The sequence below is a fragment of the Saccopteryx leptura genome, chromosome 5 (assembly GCF_036850995.1).
Source record: "Saccopteryx leptura isolate mSacLep1 chromosome 5, mSacLep1_pri_phased_curated, whole genome shotgun sequence".
In the NCBI taxonomy this organism is placed as follows: Eukaryota; Metazoa; Chordata; class Mammalia; order Chiroptera; family Emballonuridae; genus Saccopteryx; species Saccopteryx leptura.
This window is the reverse complement of record NC_089507.1, coordinates 220764643-220785228: the sequence shown is the minus strand read 5'-3', so window position 1 is coordinate 220785228 and position 20586 is coordinate 220764643. Positions and strand designations below refer to the sequence as shown.

Below are 20586 nucleotides of genomic sequence, written 5' to 3'. Positions count from 1 at the left end.
CCCCCCCCACACCGCAGAGGGGGGCTCCACGTGGCCGGGCCCCTCTGCTCACTCAGGGCCTCAGGGCCTCGTGCCCCCCCCCACACCGCAGAGGGGGGCTCCACGTGGCCGGGCCCCTCTGCTCACCCGGGCGGTGGGGGCGCTGCTCCGCGCCTTGGCCAGCAGCCGCCGGGCCCGCTCATACTCGTTGTTCTCCGACTCCAGCTTCACGGCCGCCAGCCAGATCTCCTCACTGTTGGGGTTGGCCTGCAGGACACACACAGCAGAGTCAAGGTGGCTCCAGACAGAAGCAAGCAGGGCGGGGCCCTCCTCCCCCTGCTGCAGGACAGACCCATCCAAGCACAGTCCAGCCCAGGAGCTCCGACTTCCAGGTGTCACTGGCGTGGCCTCGATGGCACTCAGGAACAAGACTGGTAGCCACAGAGCTGCCCGCTCCAGGACCCCGAGTCTGTGTGGCCTCTCAGAGTTGGAGGAGTCATTCACTTCCTACCCCCGGGGACGCATCACACCCAGCCCTACTCCTTCCCACGCCTGGCGATGGGGGGACTGGCCACCCCATGTGTCCACGTGGGCGGCACTGACGGTGTGAAGACGACTCCCAACAGTCCAGCAGACGTGTGGGCCGCGCCCTCGCAGCCTCCTAAGAGCATATTGGCCACACTCATCTGACCCTTGTCATACCTCTGACAAGCAGCCCCGTGGTGACAGGCAGCAGGACCTGGACAGATGGCAGGGAGATCTGAGTGCTCAGATGGACAGCAGAGAGCACAGCCAGCTCCAGGCCAGGCCTCTCACGAATTTAGTCAATAACGACAAACTTGGTCATCCTAGCCTGGGTCACAGCAGATCAACCCTAACATAGCACTCTGCAGTCTATAAGAGAGAGGCTGCAGACGACTGACGAACACCATATTGTCATCAAGTATTAGGGTGTTACATGTGACAGTAACATAAGGTGCATCACTGTGACTGTCCTGGCTAGGTGCAGCTGTCTGAGTCAACTCCACCCACAGGTGACCCCACTGCAGCTGTGCTCAGCACGCGGGGCCGGGGCTCCTTCCTCCAAGGACTGCACAGCCTGATTTCTACGCTGGAGACCGGATGTCACCTGCTCCTGTGTTCCATCCCTCTCAGAGAACACTGCCTGTTCACGCCATGTTCTGTGTTCTGACACATTTAGCCTGTAGTCACACTGAGTGGCAGTGACCAAGAGGTAGATGTCCAACCAGGCACTGTCCCTATTCTCAGGCTTTGTACAGCACCCGAGTCCTGGGCATTCTGATCACGAATGCCCTCCCCTCGTCAGCTCCCATCAGTGAGTGGGAGGAGGCCCTGAGGAGGTGTGTGCACACCAATGCCCTTGCAGCAGTCAACCTCACCCACCTGGAAGGCCAGAGCCAGGATGCTCCTCGCCGCGGGCACATCGCCCGCCAGCCACTTGGACTTGGCGCCCATGAGCCACAGCACCTCCGCTTTGGGGCAGTGGGCCACGGCCCTCTGCAGGAGAGCTTCCAGGGACTCCCTGTAAGACAGGGGCCCGTGATCACCACCAGAGCACACAGGCACCCACAGCCGTGGGTGGGCTCTGGAAAGACAGTTACTGCTCCAAAGTTCGACACTGTAAATGATTGACCAGGTTTTACAATGGGGAGAGTGTGGGGAAATCTTTTCTTTCCATAAAGGTTCTAAAATCAACTACTGAATGGGTGCTACAAAGCAGCGCATTGTTTAAATAGCAGAGCCTGGCAGAGGAACTTCTCAAGAGAGCCTTTTACAGCCGTGTGTCCTGGAGGGAGCGATAACTTCACGGTCTGGGTGACAGGAGAGGCCTTTTCATCTTTAACCACAGATCCGCCGACAGAGATTATGGCCTCGGTCTATTCTCTGACAGCCAGAGACACCGTCTTACTGGAAGAAAGTTATCTTAGGTCACTATTGAGCAAGAAGACTGCCAGGCTGGGTACCAGGTGTGGAGCCCACCACCCTCTTTCACACCACCTGGCACAGGTGACCTCCTAAGACCTCAGCAGTGAGGCAAAGGGAAGACCGACCGCACACAGCTCCAGAACCGAGACCCCAGGCCTCGGCACTTGCCTCCCTCATCATCCCGAGAGCGGGCCGGTGGGACAGGCCGGTGGGACAGGCCGAGGGGAGGACGCGGCTGCTCCAAGCCTAGGGCCAACAGCAGCAGTGCCACCAAGGCCACACTGGGAGGACGGGCAATGCTCCAAGCGGACCGCCCAAGGTGAACTTGTACAGGGTGAGCCAGCACGAGCATCTCAAAACGTCCCCAGGGGAGTGAGCTCCAAAACCAGCCAGCGGGAAGGAGTGAGGAGGGGACAGGAGCACAAAGGACACCCTGGGAGGACTTCGGGCAAAGAACCCAGAGGCTGCAGCCTGGCAGCACCTAATCTAATCAGCAGCTGCAGCCAATGAGTCAGACCCGAAAGGTTTTTTCAATTAAAGAGCACAATTAGAGAAAATTGTTATGGACCTCCTCAGAGCGCAAAATGCCAGCCCCAGCCCAAAGCTAGCACAGCTTAAATGAAAACCATGCCTGCCTGGGCCCAGATGCCTCACAGCCCACACTGCCGGAGCCAGGGTGAGCAGGCGTGGGGCTCTGGATTCCGGGGGGCCCTGCGGGCTTGGCCACAGGTGCTCCACTTTGGCAGAGGCCCCCTCGGTGTCCTGGTTTGTCCAGCACAGAACAGTGATAATCCTGTGACAGAAGCCACAGAGACAGCTCCTCTGGCAAAGGTCCCGGTGAGGCACTCACCTACCTGCAGGCAGCACCACACAGCCTAGAGCTGGAGAGGCAGCCAGCACACGGGAAGTCCCCCCACATACCTGGTACCATGGTTCTTCTCGAAGTAAGCGGCCCGCAGCCACACGCTCTTCTTGCTGGGAAACACTTGCAGGGCATAGGCATAGATGGCTCGTGCGCACTCCAGGGCATTGTGGGCCACACACTAGAGCAGAGACAGGTGTGAGGACGGGTGGCCCAGCACCAGTCTTGGGGCAGGAGGTGTGCTGCCCTCCCCAATGATGCCATCTGCTAGAAATCAAACCCCAGGAGGACATGGACATGAACACCAAAGCGAGACCACATGAGACTATGACCATGGGACCTGGTGCACGTGAGACTATGACCACGGGACCAGGTGCAGGGGAGCACCTCCTGGGCTGTAGGTGAGTGGGGTGCACATGGAGGGACCACATCTCATGCACACTGGTCCCTCGTTAAAAAGTACTGTAGTATGTATTTTCAGTTATAAGTTACACTCAGGCCTGACCAGGCGGTGGCGCAGTGGATAGAGCGTCGGACTGGGATGCGGAAGACCCAGGTTCGAGATCCCGAGGTCCCCAGCTTGAGCGCAGGCTCATCTGGTTTGAGCAAGGCTCACCAGCTTGAGCCCAAGGTCGCTGGCTCCAGCAAGGGGTTACTCAGTCTGCTGAAGGCCCGTGGTCAAGGCACATATGAGAAAGCAATCAATGAACAACTAAGGTGTTGCAACGCACAACAAAAAACTAATGATTGATGCTTCTCATCTCTCTCCGTTCCTGTCTGTCTGTCCCTGTCTATCCCTCTCTCTGACTCTCTCTGTCTCTGTAAAAAAAAAAAAAATAATAAGTTACACTTAGTGTAAACCTGTAAGACACAAGTAAATGCCGAGAAAGAAAGGCACTGGCCAGGTGCCTCCGCCATAGTGTCGTCCTGGTGTTCTGTCGTCGGGGGTCACGGGTTTGATCCCCAGTCAGAGCACACGTGAGAAGTAATCAATGAGAACACAACCAAATGAAACAACTAAGTGGAACAACAACTTGATGTTTCTCTCTCTCTCTCTTTCCAAAATCAATTTTAGAAATGCCAATAGGAAGCGTGTCAGTAAGAAAGTCTTACAATTAGGAACGTAAAAGCGATGTGACCTGGAACTGGAAGGGCAGCCTCACACCTGCGCACAGGGAGGGCACAGGGAGGGCACCTGAGCCACCCAAGGCCACGTCCCATGTCAACAGAAGACCACACTAGCAGGCCTCTTGGTGTTCTTGGACCACCAACGTGGAAATGGGTGTGGGAAGAAAAGAGCACAATGCCACCAACACCTCCCCATTCAGACTGGACCCCTGGTCCTGAGGCCTCATCTGCGTCAACCCCTCCAGAAGCCAGGAAGGGGTGGGCACATCCTGACCAGGAGCGTCTGCAGAGAGAAGAGCAGCTGAGACGCAGACCCGTGCACATCGGTGTGCATCCTCTCCGTGACTTCTGGTCAAGGTGCTGGAGGAGTCACAAAGGCGTTCAGGCCTAAGTGGCAGCGTGCCCAGGGCCTTGGGTGTGGCTGGGCCGGGCCTGTCAGGTGGTGAGAGCACCACCAAGCACGAACGATGTCCGTCCTCGCTCCAGGGTCACAAGCTCTCTGAAGGACAGCTGTGCTCACTCCAGTGTGTGTCAAAGACAACACAGCAAGAAAACAGGAAACGGCTTGTGGACCCCTTCTCCCAGCATGCTGCTGCACCCAGACCCCTTCTCCCGGCACGCCGCTGCACCCAGACCCCTTCTCCTGGCACGCCGCTGCACCCAGACCCCTTCTCCCGGCACGCCGCTGCACCCAGACCCCTTCTCCCAGCACGCTGCTGCACCCAGACCCCCGGTCAGAGCAGGAAGAAAAGCCAGCGGGCAGCATCTACCTGCATTCAGAGTGAACAGGCTCGGCGACCAGGGGCTTCTGTGTGTTTAGAGAGTTAAGCAGCCCGCGCCTGCTCCCCTGATGAAGCAGGGGGTACTGGGTGTGCGAGGCCATCTGCAGGCTGCCCGACAGCAGGAACCGCCAGCACCTGGGCTCAGGCTACAGCACACGCAGGACTCAGGACAGTGGCTACAGGGCATAGCAGGGGTGCCGCAGGGGATGGCCGCGTGGACAGAACCCCACAGAATGGAGTGGGAAACCCCAATCTCCCCTGATATAGAGCAGTGGACACCCATATGAACAGGAGAGAGAGGGAAGCTCTTCATTACTGCTCAATTTCTACTAATAAACTCTAATAAAATGCAGAAGAAATGATATTTAGAAAATCTCTATTTGGCAAATATCCTGATAATAACTGATACAGGCCAAAAACATCATTAATGGACCCATAAACCACAAAGTCAAAATTTGGAGAAATGAGATCTGCAAAGTGTCTCCCCACAAAATACTGATAAATTAAAAGGAAAAAAAATAGTAGATTTCCGATAGAGAACCTGGCAGGTGCCACCTGAGTTGGTGAGAGTCAAATGGGCACAGATATCCCCCAGCACAGGCTACAGGAAGACCCAGAACCTCAACCCAACCATGAGACATGGTGGAGTCTGGCTCACAGGGGATCCATAGGTCCCTGGCCCGCACCCCTCCAACACATCAGACTCGTGGAAACAGAGACAGACCAGAGCCCTCCTGCAGACCCCAGAGACCCAAGGATGGGACCCTGGCAGCTACTCAACAGAACACAGCTGCCAACTGGTGACATTTAATAAAGGTTGCAAATTATGTAACAGTTCTGCATCAACACTACTTTCCTGGCTTTGATAGCTGTGCAGAGATTGTGTAAGAGAATGTCTTCTTTTAAAGAAACACACCACACACTAAAGTGTTTAGATGCAAGGGCCATGGCATCTACAACTTGCTCTCCCACGGTTCAGAAGAAATAGGGGCGTGCATGTGCACACACGTGGAGAATGAAAACACAAGTGTAAGACGGGTGACTCTGGTGGGATCTGGACGAAAGGCTAGAAAGATTCCTCATACAGTTTTTCTACTTTTCCGTAAGACTAAAATTATTTCAAAATGAAAAGCCAAAAAAAGGGCTACATTTAAGGTCTAAAATACTTTAAATGTGTTCATCAACCTTGACTCCACAATCCCTTCTCTGGAAACCAATTCTAAGGAAATAATCTCAAAGTAGGCAAAAGCCCTGCAAAATGTTTTCCAAATGCAATTTATAACAGAGTCGGGGGGGGGGGGGGCAGGCCAGACACCCAGAGGTAAACAGCTGGAAAGCCGCGTGAGCCTGAAACTGGCGCCTCCTGCAGCAAGAAGGTTAGTAGGTGCTCAGAGAGCAGCTCTGAACATAAACTTGGGTTAAAGAAAACCACATTCCTTACGACTGCAACTGTGTGTAAAAACCAGCAGATCAGAGATTTTCAGACCCCAGGCTACGGCGAAGGTTCCCCATAAAGAGACTCCAGCCCCGTGGACCAGACTCACACTGTCGGCGTCTTCCATCCAGGTGTGCTTCCGATCCTCCTCCTCGATCCCAATGCCAATCACGGCGCGCATGACCGCCTGGCAGGTGGCCACACTCCCAGCCTTGTCGCACTCCTCAGCATCCTGAGAGAGGGAAACAGCGCTGTCGCTCCAGTGCCCACAGGGAGAACAAGAGCCCAGGTCCTGCAGGTGGCATGAGCTCTGAAGGGTTTGGCTCTGTCTTGCTGTGTAACCATCCCTGCCACCCTGCAGATCAATGCTCGACAAACACCTAATGAATGCAGGAAGCTGCACCCACCCCTTGACAGACGCTGAACAAGCACCTACTGCGTCCATACAAAGTGCTACAGGAGGCAGCGCAGTGCTTGTCAGAAGTTCCTACACTAAAGAAGCTGGAGAAAGAACAAGTTCACACACACTGGTGTCGCAAGTATGGAAGAAACTCTCCAACTGGGTCGACAGACCTGTCAGAGTGCACAGGAGCTGCCGGGTCAGCGAGACAGAAGCCTGGGGGAGGAAAGTCCAGGGCAGGAGGGAGGCTGGCCAGCAGGAGAGCACTGGGATTTCGGGAATGGGGACAAGACAGCAGGAGGCACAGAGACAAACCATGGGTGTCTCCTGCACATCAAACAGGAAAGGACCAACAATGCGGGAGACACACAACACACAGTTCTCCAAAACAGAAAAACGCAAATGACTTTAAAAATTTATGAAGAAATTTGCCTGACCAGGCGGTAGCGCAGTGGATAGAGCGTCGCACTGGGATGCAGAGGACCCAGGTTCAAGACCCGAGGTTGCCAGCTTGACCACAGGCTCATTTGGTTTGAGCAAAAGCTCACCAGCTTGGACCCAAGGTCACTGGCTCGAGCAACAGGTTACTCGGTCTGCTGAAGGCTCGTGGTCAAGGCACATATGAGAAAGCAATCAATGAACAGCAAAGGTGTCGCAATGTGCAACGAAAAACTAATGATTGATGCTTCTCATCTCTCCGTTCCTGTCTGTCTGTCCCTGTCTATCCTCTCTCTGACTCTCTCTCGGTCTCTGTAAAAAAAAAAAAAAAAAAAAAAAATTTGTGAAGAAATTAAAAGCCACTTATTTTTAAAACGCCCACTAAGCCATGCTAAGTAACAGTTTATACACATCAGGTCAGCAACATCAAAATGCAGCCAACATACTCGTTACCAAAATGTGAGACCTAAAACAATAAAAATCTTAGAAAACATAGGAGTCAATCTTCATGACCTGGGGCTGGGGAAGGATTCTTCAATATGGCACTAAAGCACAAGCAACGAAAGAAAGAATTACATTAATTGGCCATATCAAATTAAAGACTTTTATGCTACAAGCAATCCAATCAAGAAAGTTACAAGACTACACACAGATTGGGAACACATATTTGCAAACCATGTAATCTGATAAGTGACTTGTATCCAGCAAGCACAGTGCGCGCGCGCACGGACACACACACACACATACACACACACACACACACACACACACACACAGAACTCCAGTACTTCAAAACAACTGAATAATACACAGATAAATAAGCAAAAGCAAAAAGCAAAGAATGCTAAAATGGACAGAGCATTTAAACATATCTACGCTATGACATGCACAAACCTTGAAAACATTACATGAAGTAAAAGCCACTCCCAAAAGACTACACATTGTCTAATTCCATTTATACAAAGAGTGCAGAAAATGAAAAACTGCAAAGGAAGCAAACGCACAGAGAAAGAACATGACCCTCTGGAATTGGGGGTGCCAAGGTGACAACTTCTGGGTACAGCCCTTTGTGGGTGATGAGAAACTTCTGGATCAGAACGCACTGATGGCCACACAACTCTGACTACACTAAAAACCACTGAGCTGTACACTCGAAGTGAGCAAAGTTCACGGGATGTTAATTGCAGCTTAATAAACTGTTACAAATGAAACAAAAAATTTAAAGAGACCACCTCATCATGAGCAGTGGGACAACTTCAGGTGGCTTGTGCACCTGGAGGGGAGGCAGGTGCCTGAAGACACCAGATGGGAAACCTCTCAGTCCACAGATCCAAGGAGCGAGCCAACTCCACACACAGGAGCAGCTGCAAGCAGCACCGAACACGTTACAGACTGCTCAAACCCAATGATAAAGACAATCCTAAAAGCAACTAGGAACTTTTTTTAAAAAAGCAAGAAGCCTGACCGGACGGTGGTGCAGTGGATAGAGCGTCGTACTGGGACACAGAGGAAACAGGTTTGAAACCCCAAGGTCACCTGCTTGAGTGCGGGCTCATCTGATTTAAACACAGCTCACCAGCTTGAGCCCAAGGTCACTGGCTTGAGCCAGGGGTCACTCGGTCTGCTGTAGTCCCCTGGTCAAGGCATACATTAGAAAGCAATCAATGAATAACTAACTAAGGTGCCGCAACAAAGAATTGACGCTTCTCATCTCTCTCCCTTCCTGTCTGTCTATCCCTATCTGTCCCTCTCTCTGTCACAAAAAAAAGCAAAAAACAAAAAACAAAAACGATCGCCAACCCAGAATTCTCTACCAGACAAAGTATCTTCCAAAAATCAAGACGAAATAAAGACATTCCAGACACCCGATGCTGGAAATGTTGACCACCAGCCGGCCTGCACTGTAGGAAACATTTCGAAAGTTCTTCAGACAGAAGATGCGCCAGTGAGAGCCCTGGGCCCACACACAGGGATGAGGGAAACACTAAGGAAACAGGTCCAATCTAGACAGTTCAATCTTAGAGACACACGAGACCTTACAACAGGATTTTTTAAATTGCCCAAACAGAAAGGGGCCACATGGCTTAACCACATCCTGTACAAAAAGGAGAGGCGTTGATCAAGAGCAGTCCTAGGATACAGCAGCCCAGCAGCAGCAGAAACACCCTCCCCACAGCAGCTCCAGCACAGAGGGGGATGTCCCGAGAGCAGTGATGGCAACTGTGGCAGCAGGAGCAGAGCGGGGAGAGGAGGTCTGGGCCAACCCCAGTGCCGAGGGGCTTGCCGTCAACCCTCCTGCTGGATGAGGACATGGAGGGCTCTCCCCTGGGCTAAGGACCAGCTGGGCCCCCAGGAGATGGGCCACCACGGCCCAGAAAGCAGACCAGGGCACAGGAACTAGGAGGGCACCCACCTGGTGGCTAGGCTGGAAGACCTTCGGAGACTTCCCCAGGCAGTCTCCAGAACAAGTCAAAAGACAAGGAAGAGTGAAAGAAGCTCTAAGATGGTCACCCCCTTTCACATGTTGTTTCTACTCACCACTGGTGCTCGTGACTTGTGTCCGCACACTGAAAGTTCTTCAGAGTACCCAACCCCAACGTGTACTCAGGGTTTGCTGCTATAAAAAGCTATGGGGGCCCTGGCCGGTTGGCTCAGTGGAAGAGCGTCGGCCTGGCGTGCAGAAGTCCCGGGTTCGATTCCCGGCCAGGGCACACAGGAGAAGCGCCCATCTGCTTCTCCACCCTTGCCCCTCTCCTTCCTCTCTGTCTCTCTCTTCCCCTCCCACAGTGAGGCTCCACTGGAGCAAAGATGGCCCAGGCGCTGGGGATGGCTCCTTGGCCTCTGCCCCAGGCGCTGGAGTGGCTCTGGTCGCAACAGAGCGACGCCCCGGAGGGGCAGAGCATCGCCCCCTGGTGGGCGTGCCGGGTGGATCCCGGTAGGGCGCATGCGGGAGTCTGTCTGACTGTCTCTCCCCGTTTCCAGCTTCAGGAAAAAAAAAAAAAAAAAAAAGCTATGGGGTGGCCTGACTGGTGGTGGAACAGTGGATAGAGCACTGACCTGGGCCGCTGAGGTCCCAGGTTGGAAACCCTGAGCTTGCTGGCTTGAGCACAGGCTCGCCAACTTGAGAAGGGGTCACTGGCTCAGCTGGAGCGCTGTGCCCTCCTCTTTGTTAAGGCACGTATGAGAAGCAATCAGTGAACAACTAAAGCGCTACGACTACGAGCTGATGCTCCTCATCTCTCTCCCTTCCTGTCTCTCGCTTTAAAAAAAAAAAAAGCTATGAGGTGATCACATAAAGAAAAGTCTGTGCCTGCCCCCCTGCCAAAGGGGACCCTGGGTACCACTGACAGCCTCAAGCCCAAGAGAGACGCCACGTGCAGGAGGACACCCATTTCTAGAGCCAGTGCCGTAACTGGCCGCAGCTGGAGTCTCACCTGGATCCACTGCTCGCGGTTGATCTCCACGCCGTTGGCCCGCAGCGAGGTGATGGCGCGGTCGATGATCTTCTCCACCATCTGCGTGTTCCCATTGGCCTCCTCCAGCTTGGCAGCGGTGACCCAGATGTGCCGGTCTGTGGGGATGTTCTCCCGGGCCTTGTTCAATACTTTGCGGGCATTTTCATAGGTCTCCAGCCTTGCCAGAGCGAGCCAGAGCTGCGTGGAGAGAAGCCCGAGACTGAGACCCGCGAGGAGACAGCGAGCCTGCCTCAGCGGTCCACGGCGCTTCTGCAGGCCTGAGTGCCCCCCGGACACCTGAGCAGGCCCTGAGCGTGCCAGCACACGGTCACCTCATCTGACAGCTGCTCAGTTATGCTTTGGACTTAGTGACTCTCTGGTTAACGGGAAAGGGGACAGTTTGGGTCACATGCTCCACACACTGGCTCCACACACATGTGCCAGGCTCGTCCTGGGGTTGGAACAGAGGGGAGCAGGCATGAGGCTGCTGCACAAGCTAAATGGTCACAGGGTGTTCGGACTCTGGCTGTTCTCACACCCCAGATGGTGATTCTGCAATATTTCATCACCAAACACATGTACGGGCTCTATTTATTTTTGTATAAATAAATTAAGATTAATTTTGTTTGGAGAATTTCACAATACCCCTTAGAATAATTAAAGACATACTGGGTATCATAAGAACTAAGACTAAAAATCATTGCACAGAATGTTGTGAACCAAAATGATTAAAAGTAAAGAACTCTCCAACCAGCTCTGAGGCAGGAAGCCAAGCTCATGCTGGGCTGGCAGGAAGATACAACAGTTCCTATCTCCCTCTTCCCTCCGGTCCGTCTGCAGACTCGGAAGACTGAAGGAGATCTCCATGCAGTGGTCAGGCTGAGCTAAGGTTGCTCTGTGCTGTCTTCAGGAGCACGGCTGACCACAGCCAGGCAGCCCGCTCTGCCTGCAGCGGTGACGGGCGGCTTCCCGGACTCCTCACTGCTGCCCGGGTGAGCTCCATGCCCAGCGGATGCCACTCCAAACACCAGGGCTGGGCTCAGACCTTGGCAACGGTGACGACACGGAGGACTCACCTCCACACTGGTGGGGCAGCACTCCACGGCACGGCTGAGCATGATCCTAGCATCCTCAGGCTCTTCTAGCTCCACGGCCGCCTTCCACAGACGAACCGAGTTGGGCACATGCTCCAGGGCTGGGGAAGGCACACAAGAGACCAGGTCACAGAAAAGGGAGGTGGAAACAGGACACTGGGCCCCAGAGGATGCTGCAGCCGGCAGGGCCAGGTGGTCTCGCCCGCGTGACAGGCCGAGATGGGAGGCCTGCCCTTTCTAGGGGTCCCTGCGGGCCTGGGGCACAGCAGACAACTTAGGGCAGTGTAGCCGCCTCCCACTCACCCTTGAAACCAACGTTAGGAAACAAAGCGATGCCATCACACAGGAAGGGCGGCGAGGTGGGTGTGAGTGAGAGTGCAGGGACCATGGGGAAAGAAAACAGAAACGACTCTGGGGTGTGCTGCCCAGGCTAGTGTGCATCCGAGGGCCAGCTGAGGTCCTCAGGCCCCGGACCAGTTCACACAAAGCTCTGCCATGCCCCATCAAGGCCACCCTGAGACAGCATGGACTGTGGCGTCTATGGGACAGCCCAAATGGGAAAAGAGTGGTCTAGATGAGATAGTTTGTGAGCGGAAGAAGGACCACACAGAAGCCACATGACATGCAGCCTACGGACTTGTGGGAAGGACACTCAGGTGCTGAACCTGTGCTCAGAGACCTCATGATGACAGCTACTGCAGGCTGCCACGCTCTGTGGGCCAGAGCCCTTGCTCTCAGGGTGAAACACCTCCACTTTCTGTGAGTGCAGTACTGGCAGAGTGACAGTGCTTCACACCAGGACATCACCACTGGCCCACCCCAGGGCACATAGCTCACAGACCCACAGGTGCCGTTACGAAGGAGGACAGTGTCAGAGGTAAAGCACCTCACCCAAGGTCACTTAGCATCCTGCTCCAGACTAGCAGCGGAAGCTGACGTTCTCCCAACAGTGGGTTAGGGCGGCTGCTGCACCCAACATGACCACAGCAGAGTTCACGCACTAGAGACCGAGGGCTGGCATGGTGTTCTAAGTCACAGATGGCATCATCCTAGTTTTCTAACATCAGATCTTTCAAGCAGTGGCTGTCAAGTGCTCAACAGAGCACCTCGAGGCAGCACCAGCTCTGCCCAGCCACCCGGAGACAGGGGCTGATCTGGGAACCCCTGAGGAGGAGCAGAACCAGGACCGGGGAGCAGGGAGGTCCCATGTTCTTTCCACCTGAGCACAGCTTCTGTGCCTGATAGAGAAAAGAGCCAGGAGGCCCGCGTCCCTTGAGGTCCAGGACGGCCTGGTCCCAACAGGCCCTTTTCCATGCCCACTCCCTCTCCACATCTGAAGCCAACTGGAAACGAGCCAGGTTATCTGGTGGCGCCCATTCATCATGCCGTGGCAGGGAAGGTCAGCAGAGCTTTCCCAAATAAATAACGCTAATTGCCCTGAGTTCAATGTGTTTGTCATTAGAGAGCTATTTTCCTGGCTGAAAGACAGTAGGAAGCTCATTTCTATAAACCAGAGAGGTGCTAACTTTCTGTCCCCGGCCCTGTGGGGAAGAGACTGGCTCCGAGCACTGCGTGGGCAGCGGGGCTGCACTGAAGAGCACAGACGTGAGGGGAAGACGCGCGTCACGACACACACGCAGCCGGGCCTCCATCAGACAGACAGCCGTCAGAAACCACACGACAATACCTGCAGGCCCAACGCCACACACCTGTAACATGTCAGTCACACACAATTCTGAAAAGCAAGCGCTGGAAACCGCTCCCTGAAAACTGCCCCAATGTCACAAAAACACCTATGCTACCTGCGCCAAAATCCAGGCTCAGTCTGGATCAGCCCGACTAGCATCTGCTCTGGAGCAAACATCAAAAGCTCCGCCCATCACCCTGTGGTGAAAGGAGAATACTGTTTATCAATTCCTCAAGGATAGAAAGTAAACCAAGTAACCACAAAAGCTGCATGTTGGCATTGACTCCTTGGAGTCAGTTTCCCTGGCATTGTAAACTGTTCAAAGGGACACACGCCCAATGGTCCCTAAGACCTGGTTTACAGCCCCAGGCAAGAAGGTGAGGCATGGCTACCCAGTGCCTTGCCGGGGTCTCCCAAGACGGGAAAGAGTTCGTCTACTGCACAGCTCTGGTGTGGCCACCAGAGCGACTTCAAACCAAGCAGCACGCTTCTACCTGCCAACACTTGGCTCCTGGTCCGTGGGGGAGACAGCCAGCGCCCACGGGCCTACGTGGTGCTGACTCAGCACACTCCTCACATATAGCACCCCACTGAGCCCAAAGAAGCAAATTCTGCCCGACCTGTGGTGGTGCAGTGGACAAAGCATCGACCTGGATCACTGGAGGTTGCAGGTTCAACCCCTGAGCTTGCCCAGTCAAGGCACATACAAGAAGCAACTATGAGTCATTGCTTCCCACTCCTCCTTACCACCCCACCCTCCCTCTCTTTCTCTCTAAAATCAATAAATAAAATCTTTAAAAAAAAAGCAGGTCTGAAAGAGCACTGTCCTCACCTTGCAGAGGAGAAAACCTGGGCCCGAGTGCCTGCCTGAGGCCCTGAAGGCCACACAGGACAGGCGGCAGTGGGCTCTCTACCTAAGCACTGCGGCCAGGTGGAAACTCACCCCACAGAGGGTGAAGGACGGAGGTAACCCAGCCAGAAAAAGACCTGGAAAATACCCCCATTCTTGAACCACTCCCACCGAGACCTGAGCAGAGCTGTGGGAAAGGGCCCCCAGGGCACAGGCACCAGGTGTGGAGCAGGAAGCCCCGCCCCACAGGGACCCATTCCCAACAGCACCCCAGGGAGCCTCACCTTTCCGAAGGACGCGCTTCTTGGCACGAATGTCCGTTTCCAGCTCTGCTGCTCTGATATAAATCCTAACAGACTGTGGGAGGTGACGGACAGCTTGGGCCACCACAGCCTTGGCAGTGTCCCCTGGCTGCAACCTGGCTGCTTCTAACCAGACATCTTCACTCTGTAGAACAAATGAAAAGAACCGCATGCGTACATGACACTGGAAGCCTGACAGAGCCGCAGCCCCAAGAATGCGCCCGCAGCCTCGGGACGTGGGGGTTGGCTCCGCAGACCCCCCAACACCCTGCACCCAGCCCAGGTTTTACAAACAAACAGAAGTCATCACCTGGCTTCAAATACAGCTGTACCACAGACCCCTTGCACCACTAACACTTGAGACTCTGGCTGTCACAAAACTGTTTTGAGGGGCAACACCCCAAGAGTAAGCAGCCAATCCAGACACGGAGGAGACAGACGGCAGGTGGCCATGCATTTGCCTGGGAAGCTCCCATTTGTGCCCAAGTCCAGAGTATGTACACGGCACCTTTCACGTCAAAGGTCCCCAATCTGCACAATCTGTAGTCGCTTTGAGGGTCTCACTGTACTTTTTAGAGCCTGTCTAATCACTCCACTTCCAAAACAATGGTGAAATAGTCTCAGCACTAATTTTTAGGCTTTTTGCATGAGATGAGTGGCAGTGATGGGTGAGCAATGCCGCTCCTCCTAGTTGAGGTGACCCTGCCATTACACGATGGTGGGCAGGCCTCCACTGCAGCACTTCCAGCTCTCCGGCCCGGCCTGCCGTCTGTAGTGTCGACACTGACAGGCAGACAGCTTTACTCTAACCCAGGTCTACCCCCACAGGCGTCCTGCACGATGCTGAGGGTCCCTCCGGAGCCCCAGTGTGCCTCACCTTGGGGCACATCTCTGTCCCCTTCATGATAAGGTTTCGAGCAACTTGCAGCTTCCCAGTGACTTCTTCCAGGCGGGCCGACGCAATCCAGGCGGGCGGGTGGTGAGGGTTTGTCTCCCGAACAGACTTGAGGAGCAGCCGTGCCTTTTTGATGTCACTACGAGGGCGAGGAGGTGCCGGATCAGCGGCCACCCCGTGAGGTGTGCCGCAGCCCAGAAAGAAGGCACGCAGCACACACCGCACCAGCTGTGACCGCTGCCGTCCGAGGAAGACACCCAGCACGCAGCCCGCTCAGCGCCGTCCTGAGCCCGCTCAGCCGCCATGCAAACAGCTACCGAGCACATCCATGTCCACAATGAATGGACACAAATGTATTTTATATGGGAATTCAAACTATTCCACTATGTATCTCTTAGAACATCCACATCCTCTTTTGGCTGCGTATCTTTCAAAGAAAATCCAAAGCATTCTCGGCAACTTGAGTCCCAACCTGACTCCCCAGTTCCTCACAGCACTCACTTGATGTCCCCTCCGTGGGTCGGGATCATGGAATTTAAATCTGTTAGATAGCCTTTGGGGTCAACGACAGTCTGCCCACTCACAGAGTCAGACACCTGCAAGACAGGGCAAGCCACACTGGTCAGATAAGGCTACAAACGCCTGAAACAAAGTGCTCAGAGAGCCTGTAGCCTCCTGCAGTCCTCACTGCCAGTGGAGGTGCAAACTTCAGAAGTAGAAAAACACCTTAACTTAAACAGTTTGTGATGATAATAAAAAAATTTCATCTACACGGAACAAAGGTTTATATTAAAAATAAAACCAGGCCCTGGCTGGCTGGCTCAGCAGTAGAGCATTGGCCTGGCATGTGGAAGTCTTGGGTCGATTTCCGGTCAGGGCACACAGAAGTGACCATCAACTTCTCCGCCCCTCCCCCAATCTCTCTCTCTTCCCCTCCTGCAGCCATGGCTCAAATGGCTTGAGCAAAGTTGGCCCCAGTCGCTGAGGATGGCTCCTCAGACGCTGAAATAGCTCAGATGCCAAGCAATGGAGCAGCGGCCCAGATGGGCAGAGCATCACCTGGTAGGGGGCTTACTGGGTGATTCTGGTCAGGGTGCATGTAGGAGTCTGTCTCTGCCTCCCCAGCTCTCAATTAAAAAAAAAAAAAAGTTCCAATGGAAAAAACCAAACTCAACACAAGAGGGTAAAATAGTGAAACCCAGGAATCAAAAAGTAAAAAAGTCGCCCTGGCCGGTTGGCTCAGTGGTAGAGCATCAGCCTGGCATGCAGGAGTCCCGGGTTCGATTCCCGGCCAGGGCACACAGGAAAAGTGCCCATCTGCTTCTCCACCCCTCCCCCTCTTCTTCCTCTCTGTCTCTCTCTTCCCCTCCCGCAGCCAAAGCTCCACTGGAGCAAAGTTTGCCCGGGCGCTGAGGATGGCTCTGTGGCCTCTGCCTCAGACGCTGGAATGGCTCTGTTTGCAACAGAGCAACGCCCCAGATGGGCAGAGCATCACCCCCTGGTGGGCATGCTGGGTGGATCCCAGTCGGGCGCATGCGGGACCCCGTTTCCAGCTTCGGAAAAATACAAAAAAAAAAAGGTAAAAAAGTCAAGCCTGACCAGTGGTGGCATAATAAATAGTGTTGACCTGGAACACCGAGAGGTTCAAAACTGAGGTCACCAGCTTGAGAGTGGGATCAACATGACTCCAAGGTCACTGGCTTGAGCCCAAGTTCACTGGCTTGACCAATGGGTCACTGGCTTGGCTGGTGCCTCCCAGTCAAGGCACACATGAGAAGCAATCAATGAACAACTAAAGTGATATAACTATGAGTTGATGCTTCTCATCTCTCCCCCTTCCTGTCTCTCTCTCACCAAAAAAAAAAGTTCAAGAAATACAGTAGATTGATGTTTTTCATCTCTCCCTTCCTGCCTGTCCCTATCTGTCCCTCTCTCTGTCTCTATCACACACAAAAAAGAAAAACAGTAGATCAATTAAAATTTAAAGTCTCCACTGCATCAAAGTATAATGGTTGAAGAGCTCACTACATCATTTTGTCTATTTCCAAGCATATACAAAACTGTTCCTTAAAAGTATTCACCAGGCTTGACCAGGCGGTGGTGCAGTGGATAGAGCATCGGGCTGGGATGCGGAAGAACCCAGGTTCGAGACCCTGAGGTCACCGGCATGAGCGCGGGCTCATCTGGCTCGAGCAAAAAAAAAGCTCACCAGCTTGGACCCAAGGTCACTGGCTCGAGCAAGGGGTTCCTCGGTCTGCTGAAGGCCCACGGTCAAGGCACATATGAGAAAGCAATCAGTGAACTGAAGTGTTGCAACAAAAAACTAATGATTGACGCTTCTCATCTCGCTCCATTCCTGTCTGTCTGTCCCTGTCTATCCCTCTCTCTGACTCTCTCGGTCTCTGTAAAAAAAAAAAAAAAAAAGTACTCACCAGGAAGCACCAGCGTACCCCCACTGGTTCCCTGGCCATCTCCCGAGAATGTGCAGACCTGTACATGTGTGTATGTCTCTATCACAAATGGAAATCACACACTGCTCTGCCACCGGTCTCCATGATGACTCTTCTCCCCGATTTCTTGGTTCTTTTGATTTTACAACACTTTCTACTATGCAAGTTTTAAATTTATATGTAATCAAATTTGAAAGTATTTCTCTTCCTGGTTTCTGATGTGCATGTCGTAATTAGAAAGGGTGTCCCACTTCTGCTGGACCTACCTTCCAGAGCACAGAATGTGGTGGGTCCCTAAGGGCCACCAGTTGTCAAGGGGGCATGGGTCCCTAAGGGCCACCACAGTTGTCAAGGGGGCATGGGTCCCTAAGGGCCACCACAGTTGTCAAGGGGGCATGGGTCCCTAAGGACCACCACAGTTGTCAAGGGGGCATGGGTCCCTAAGGGCCACCACAGTTGTCAAGGGGGCAGGAAGAAAACATGTGACTGAACTTCAGGTAAGCGGGGTGCACTAAGCTTCACTGACAGTCCCCCCACCAAGGCTGCCCTTTGCTACTGGCACTGAGCAGGCCTGCAGGGGACACAGAGACCAACCTGGATGCCGAATCCCACCCCTCTGTGCAACAGGACAGGACGGTTCAGCACTGCAGGTCTGTTCATCTTGTGACAGAGAACTTTTGCACAAAAATGTATTAGTTTTATAATAAGAAAACAAAAATTCTAAAAATCATCTACCTGACCTATAGTGGCACAGTGGACAAGGCGTCCACCCGGAATGCCAAGGTCAGTGGTTCAATACCCCAGGCTTGCCTGGTCAAGGCACATACGAGAAGCAACTACTATGAGTTGATCCTTCTCCATCTTTCCCTCATCTCTCTCTCTCTAAAATCAATAAATATGGTCTTTTAAAAGATAAAATAAAACATCATCTGTAGGAAATGTTACCTGACACGAACTCTCACCTGGCTGAGCCTCATATCCATCAGCGTGTTCCTTGCTTGGCCAATCTTCCTCATGTCTAGCTCACCTGTGCCAGGTGTCATCAACCCGGGTGTCATCCCGCCTGGGTATGGAGTGTTCAGTCCACCAGGGTAGGGTGTGTTAAGACCTCCGAATTGCTGGGGAGAAAAGGGATAAGATGCTAGAAGCAGGCTCACCCTGGCGTCCCCCTGGGCGGGTGCAGCTGTGCAGACAGGCGCAGGGGCCGCAGAGCCTGAGCTGCAGGAGCACCGGGTCTGACACCTGCCCGGGCAGGCCCACCGCCCATCTCAGCAAAACCAGACGCAAGGCGGCCCACCTCCCTCTTCTCGGAGGCTTACCGTCTGTCGGGGGTCCACTGAAGTGTGGCTCTCTCCAGTCTGTAAGTGCTTGGCGAAGAAGCTGTCAGGGACCGGGGTCAGCTTCTCGTAGCGCGGGTTCCGCTGGCGCTTGTTTCTGGCGTCGCCCACCTCGGGGATGCTCAGCCACTCCTCCTCTGTCACTTCCGCCAACTTCCTCTGCAAACATCAGCCCCACAGAACACTGGTTCTCTGGCTGATTTCCACATGCACAAGAGAAACTTTTTCTCCCCAAACCCCTTCGCCTCCAAATCACCACGCTTACAAAGGACTCTGATGCAGAAATGGTTATCACCTTCATTTAGGAAAAAAAAATGCTTATCTGCTCTACTTCACTCAAATGCAAACTGTTCTGTCAAAGCCCAGAGGACACAGTTAAAGTTACAAAGAATATATGCTCCCTTGTCCTGACTTTTTTGGTGGGGGGAAAAGAGTTTCTGCACACACAGACACACAATTAGACTCAAGCAGGGCTCTTCTTCTACCATCTGAGTTTAACAAAGAGCAAAGTAGTGGCCCTGGCTGGTTGGCTCAGTGGTAGAGCATTGGCCCAGTCTGTGGACATCCCTGGTTCGATTCCCAGTCAGAGAACACAGAAGAGCCCATCTGCTTCTCCACCCCTCCCTCTTTCACTGCTCTCTCTCCTCCTCTTTTTTTTTTTTTGTATTTTTCTGAAACTGGAAACGGGGAGAGACAGTCAGACAGACTCCCGCATGCGCCCGACCGAGATCCACCCGGCACGCCCACCAGGGGCGATGCTCTGCCCACCAGGGGACGATGCTCTGCCCCTCCGGGGCGTCACTCTGCCGCAACCAGAGCCACTCCAGCGCCTGGGGCAGAGGCCAAGGAGCCATCCCCAGCGCCGGGGACATCTTTGCTCCAATGGAGCCTCGGCTGCGGGAGGGGAAGAGAGAGACAGAGAGGAAGGAGGGGGGGGGTGGAGAAGCAAATAGGTGCTTCTCCTGTGTGCCCTGGCTGGGAATCGAACCTGGGTCCCCCGCACGCCAGGCCGACGCTCTACCGCTGAGCCAACCGGCCAGGGCCTCTCCTCCTCTCTTACAGGCATAGTTCGACTGAAGCGAGTTGGCTCCAGGTGCCGAGGACGGCTCTATGCCTCTGCCTCAGGCACTAAGAAGAGCTTGGTTGCTGAGCAAGGGAGAAACGCCCCAGATGAGCAGAGCATCGCCCCTTAGTGGGCTTGCCGGGTGGACGCTGGTTCGAGTGCACGTGGGAGTCTGTCTACCTGCCTCCCTTCCTCTCACTGAGTAAAAGCAAAGCAGTGACGTCACATCACTTCTCCAGAGCACTCTGCTCTCTGCGGGCGGGCTGGGTGCTGTCCCTCTTACTTTGAGGTCTGAGAACTGCTGTTGGATTTTGGGGCGTTCCATACGGTATTTCTCAATTTCTTCTTTCTCCCTTTGCTCCCTAGGAAGTAAAATGAGTACCCGTGTTAGAAATGCTGGGTGTCCACTCCAAAACAAAATCACTTCACCATACTCCTTAACTAAACTGCCAAAAACAAGAGCTCCACACACTCAGCAGCTA

The 20586-nt window shown here is 53.8% G+C and overlaps 1 protein-coding gene across 1 annotated transcript in view; it reads right to left on the bottom strand.

Moving 5' to 3' along the window:
* The window catches only part of PRPF6 (pre-mRNA processing factor 6), a 33322-nt gene that overhangs the window by 6877 nt on the left and 5859 nt on the right, over nt 1-20586 (bottom strand). Inside the window, exons 4-15 of the mRNA XM_066384470.1 lie at nt 20388-20466; nt 19024-19200; nt 18667-18822; nt 15756-15850; nt 15237-15393; nt 14342-14504; nt 11503-11621; nt 10406-10624; nt 6243-6365; nt 2848-2969; nt 1384-1522; nt 127-246 (exon numbers count right to left, since the gene is read on the bottom strand). Of these exons, the coding sequence (XP_066240567.1) occupies nt 127-246; nt 1384-1522; nt 2848-2969; nt 6243-6365; nt 10406-10624; nt 11503-11621; nt 14342-14504; nt 15237-15393; nt 15756-15850; nt 18667-18822; nt 19024-19200; nt 20388-20466 (1669 nt within the window). The remainder of the gene's footprint in view (nt 1-126; nt 247-1383; nt 1523-2847; nt 2970-6242; nt 6366-10405; nt 10625-11502; nt 11622-14341; nt 14505-15236; nt 15394-15755; nt 15851-18666; nt 18823-19023; nt 19201-20387; nt 20467-20586) is intronic.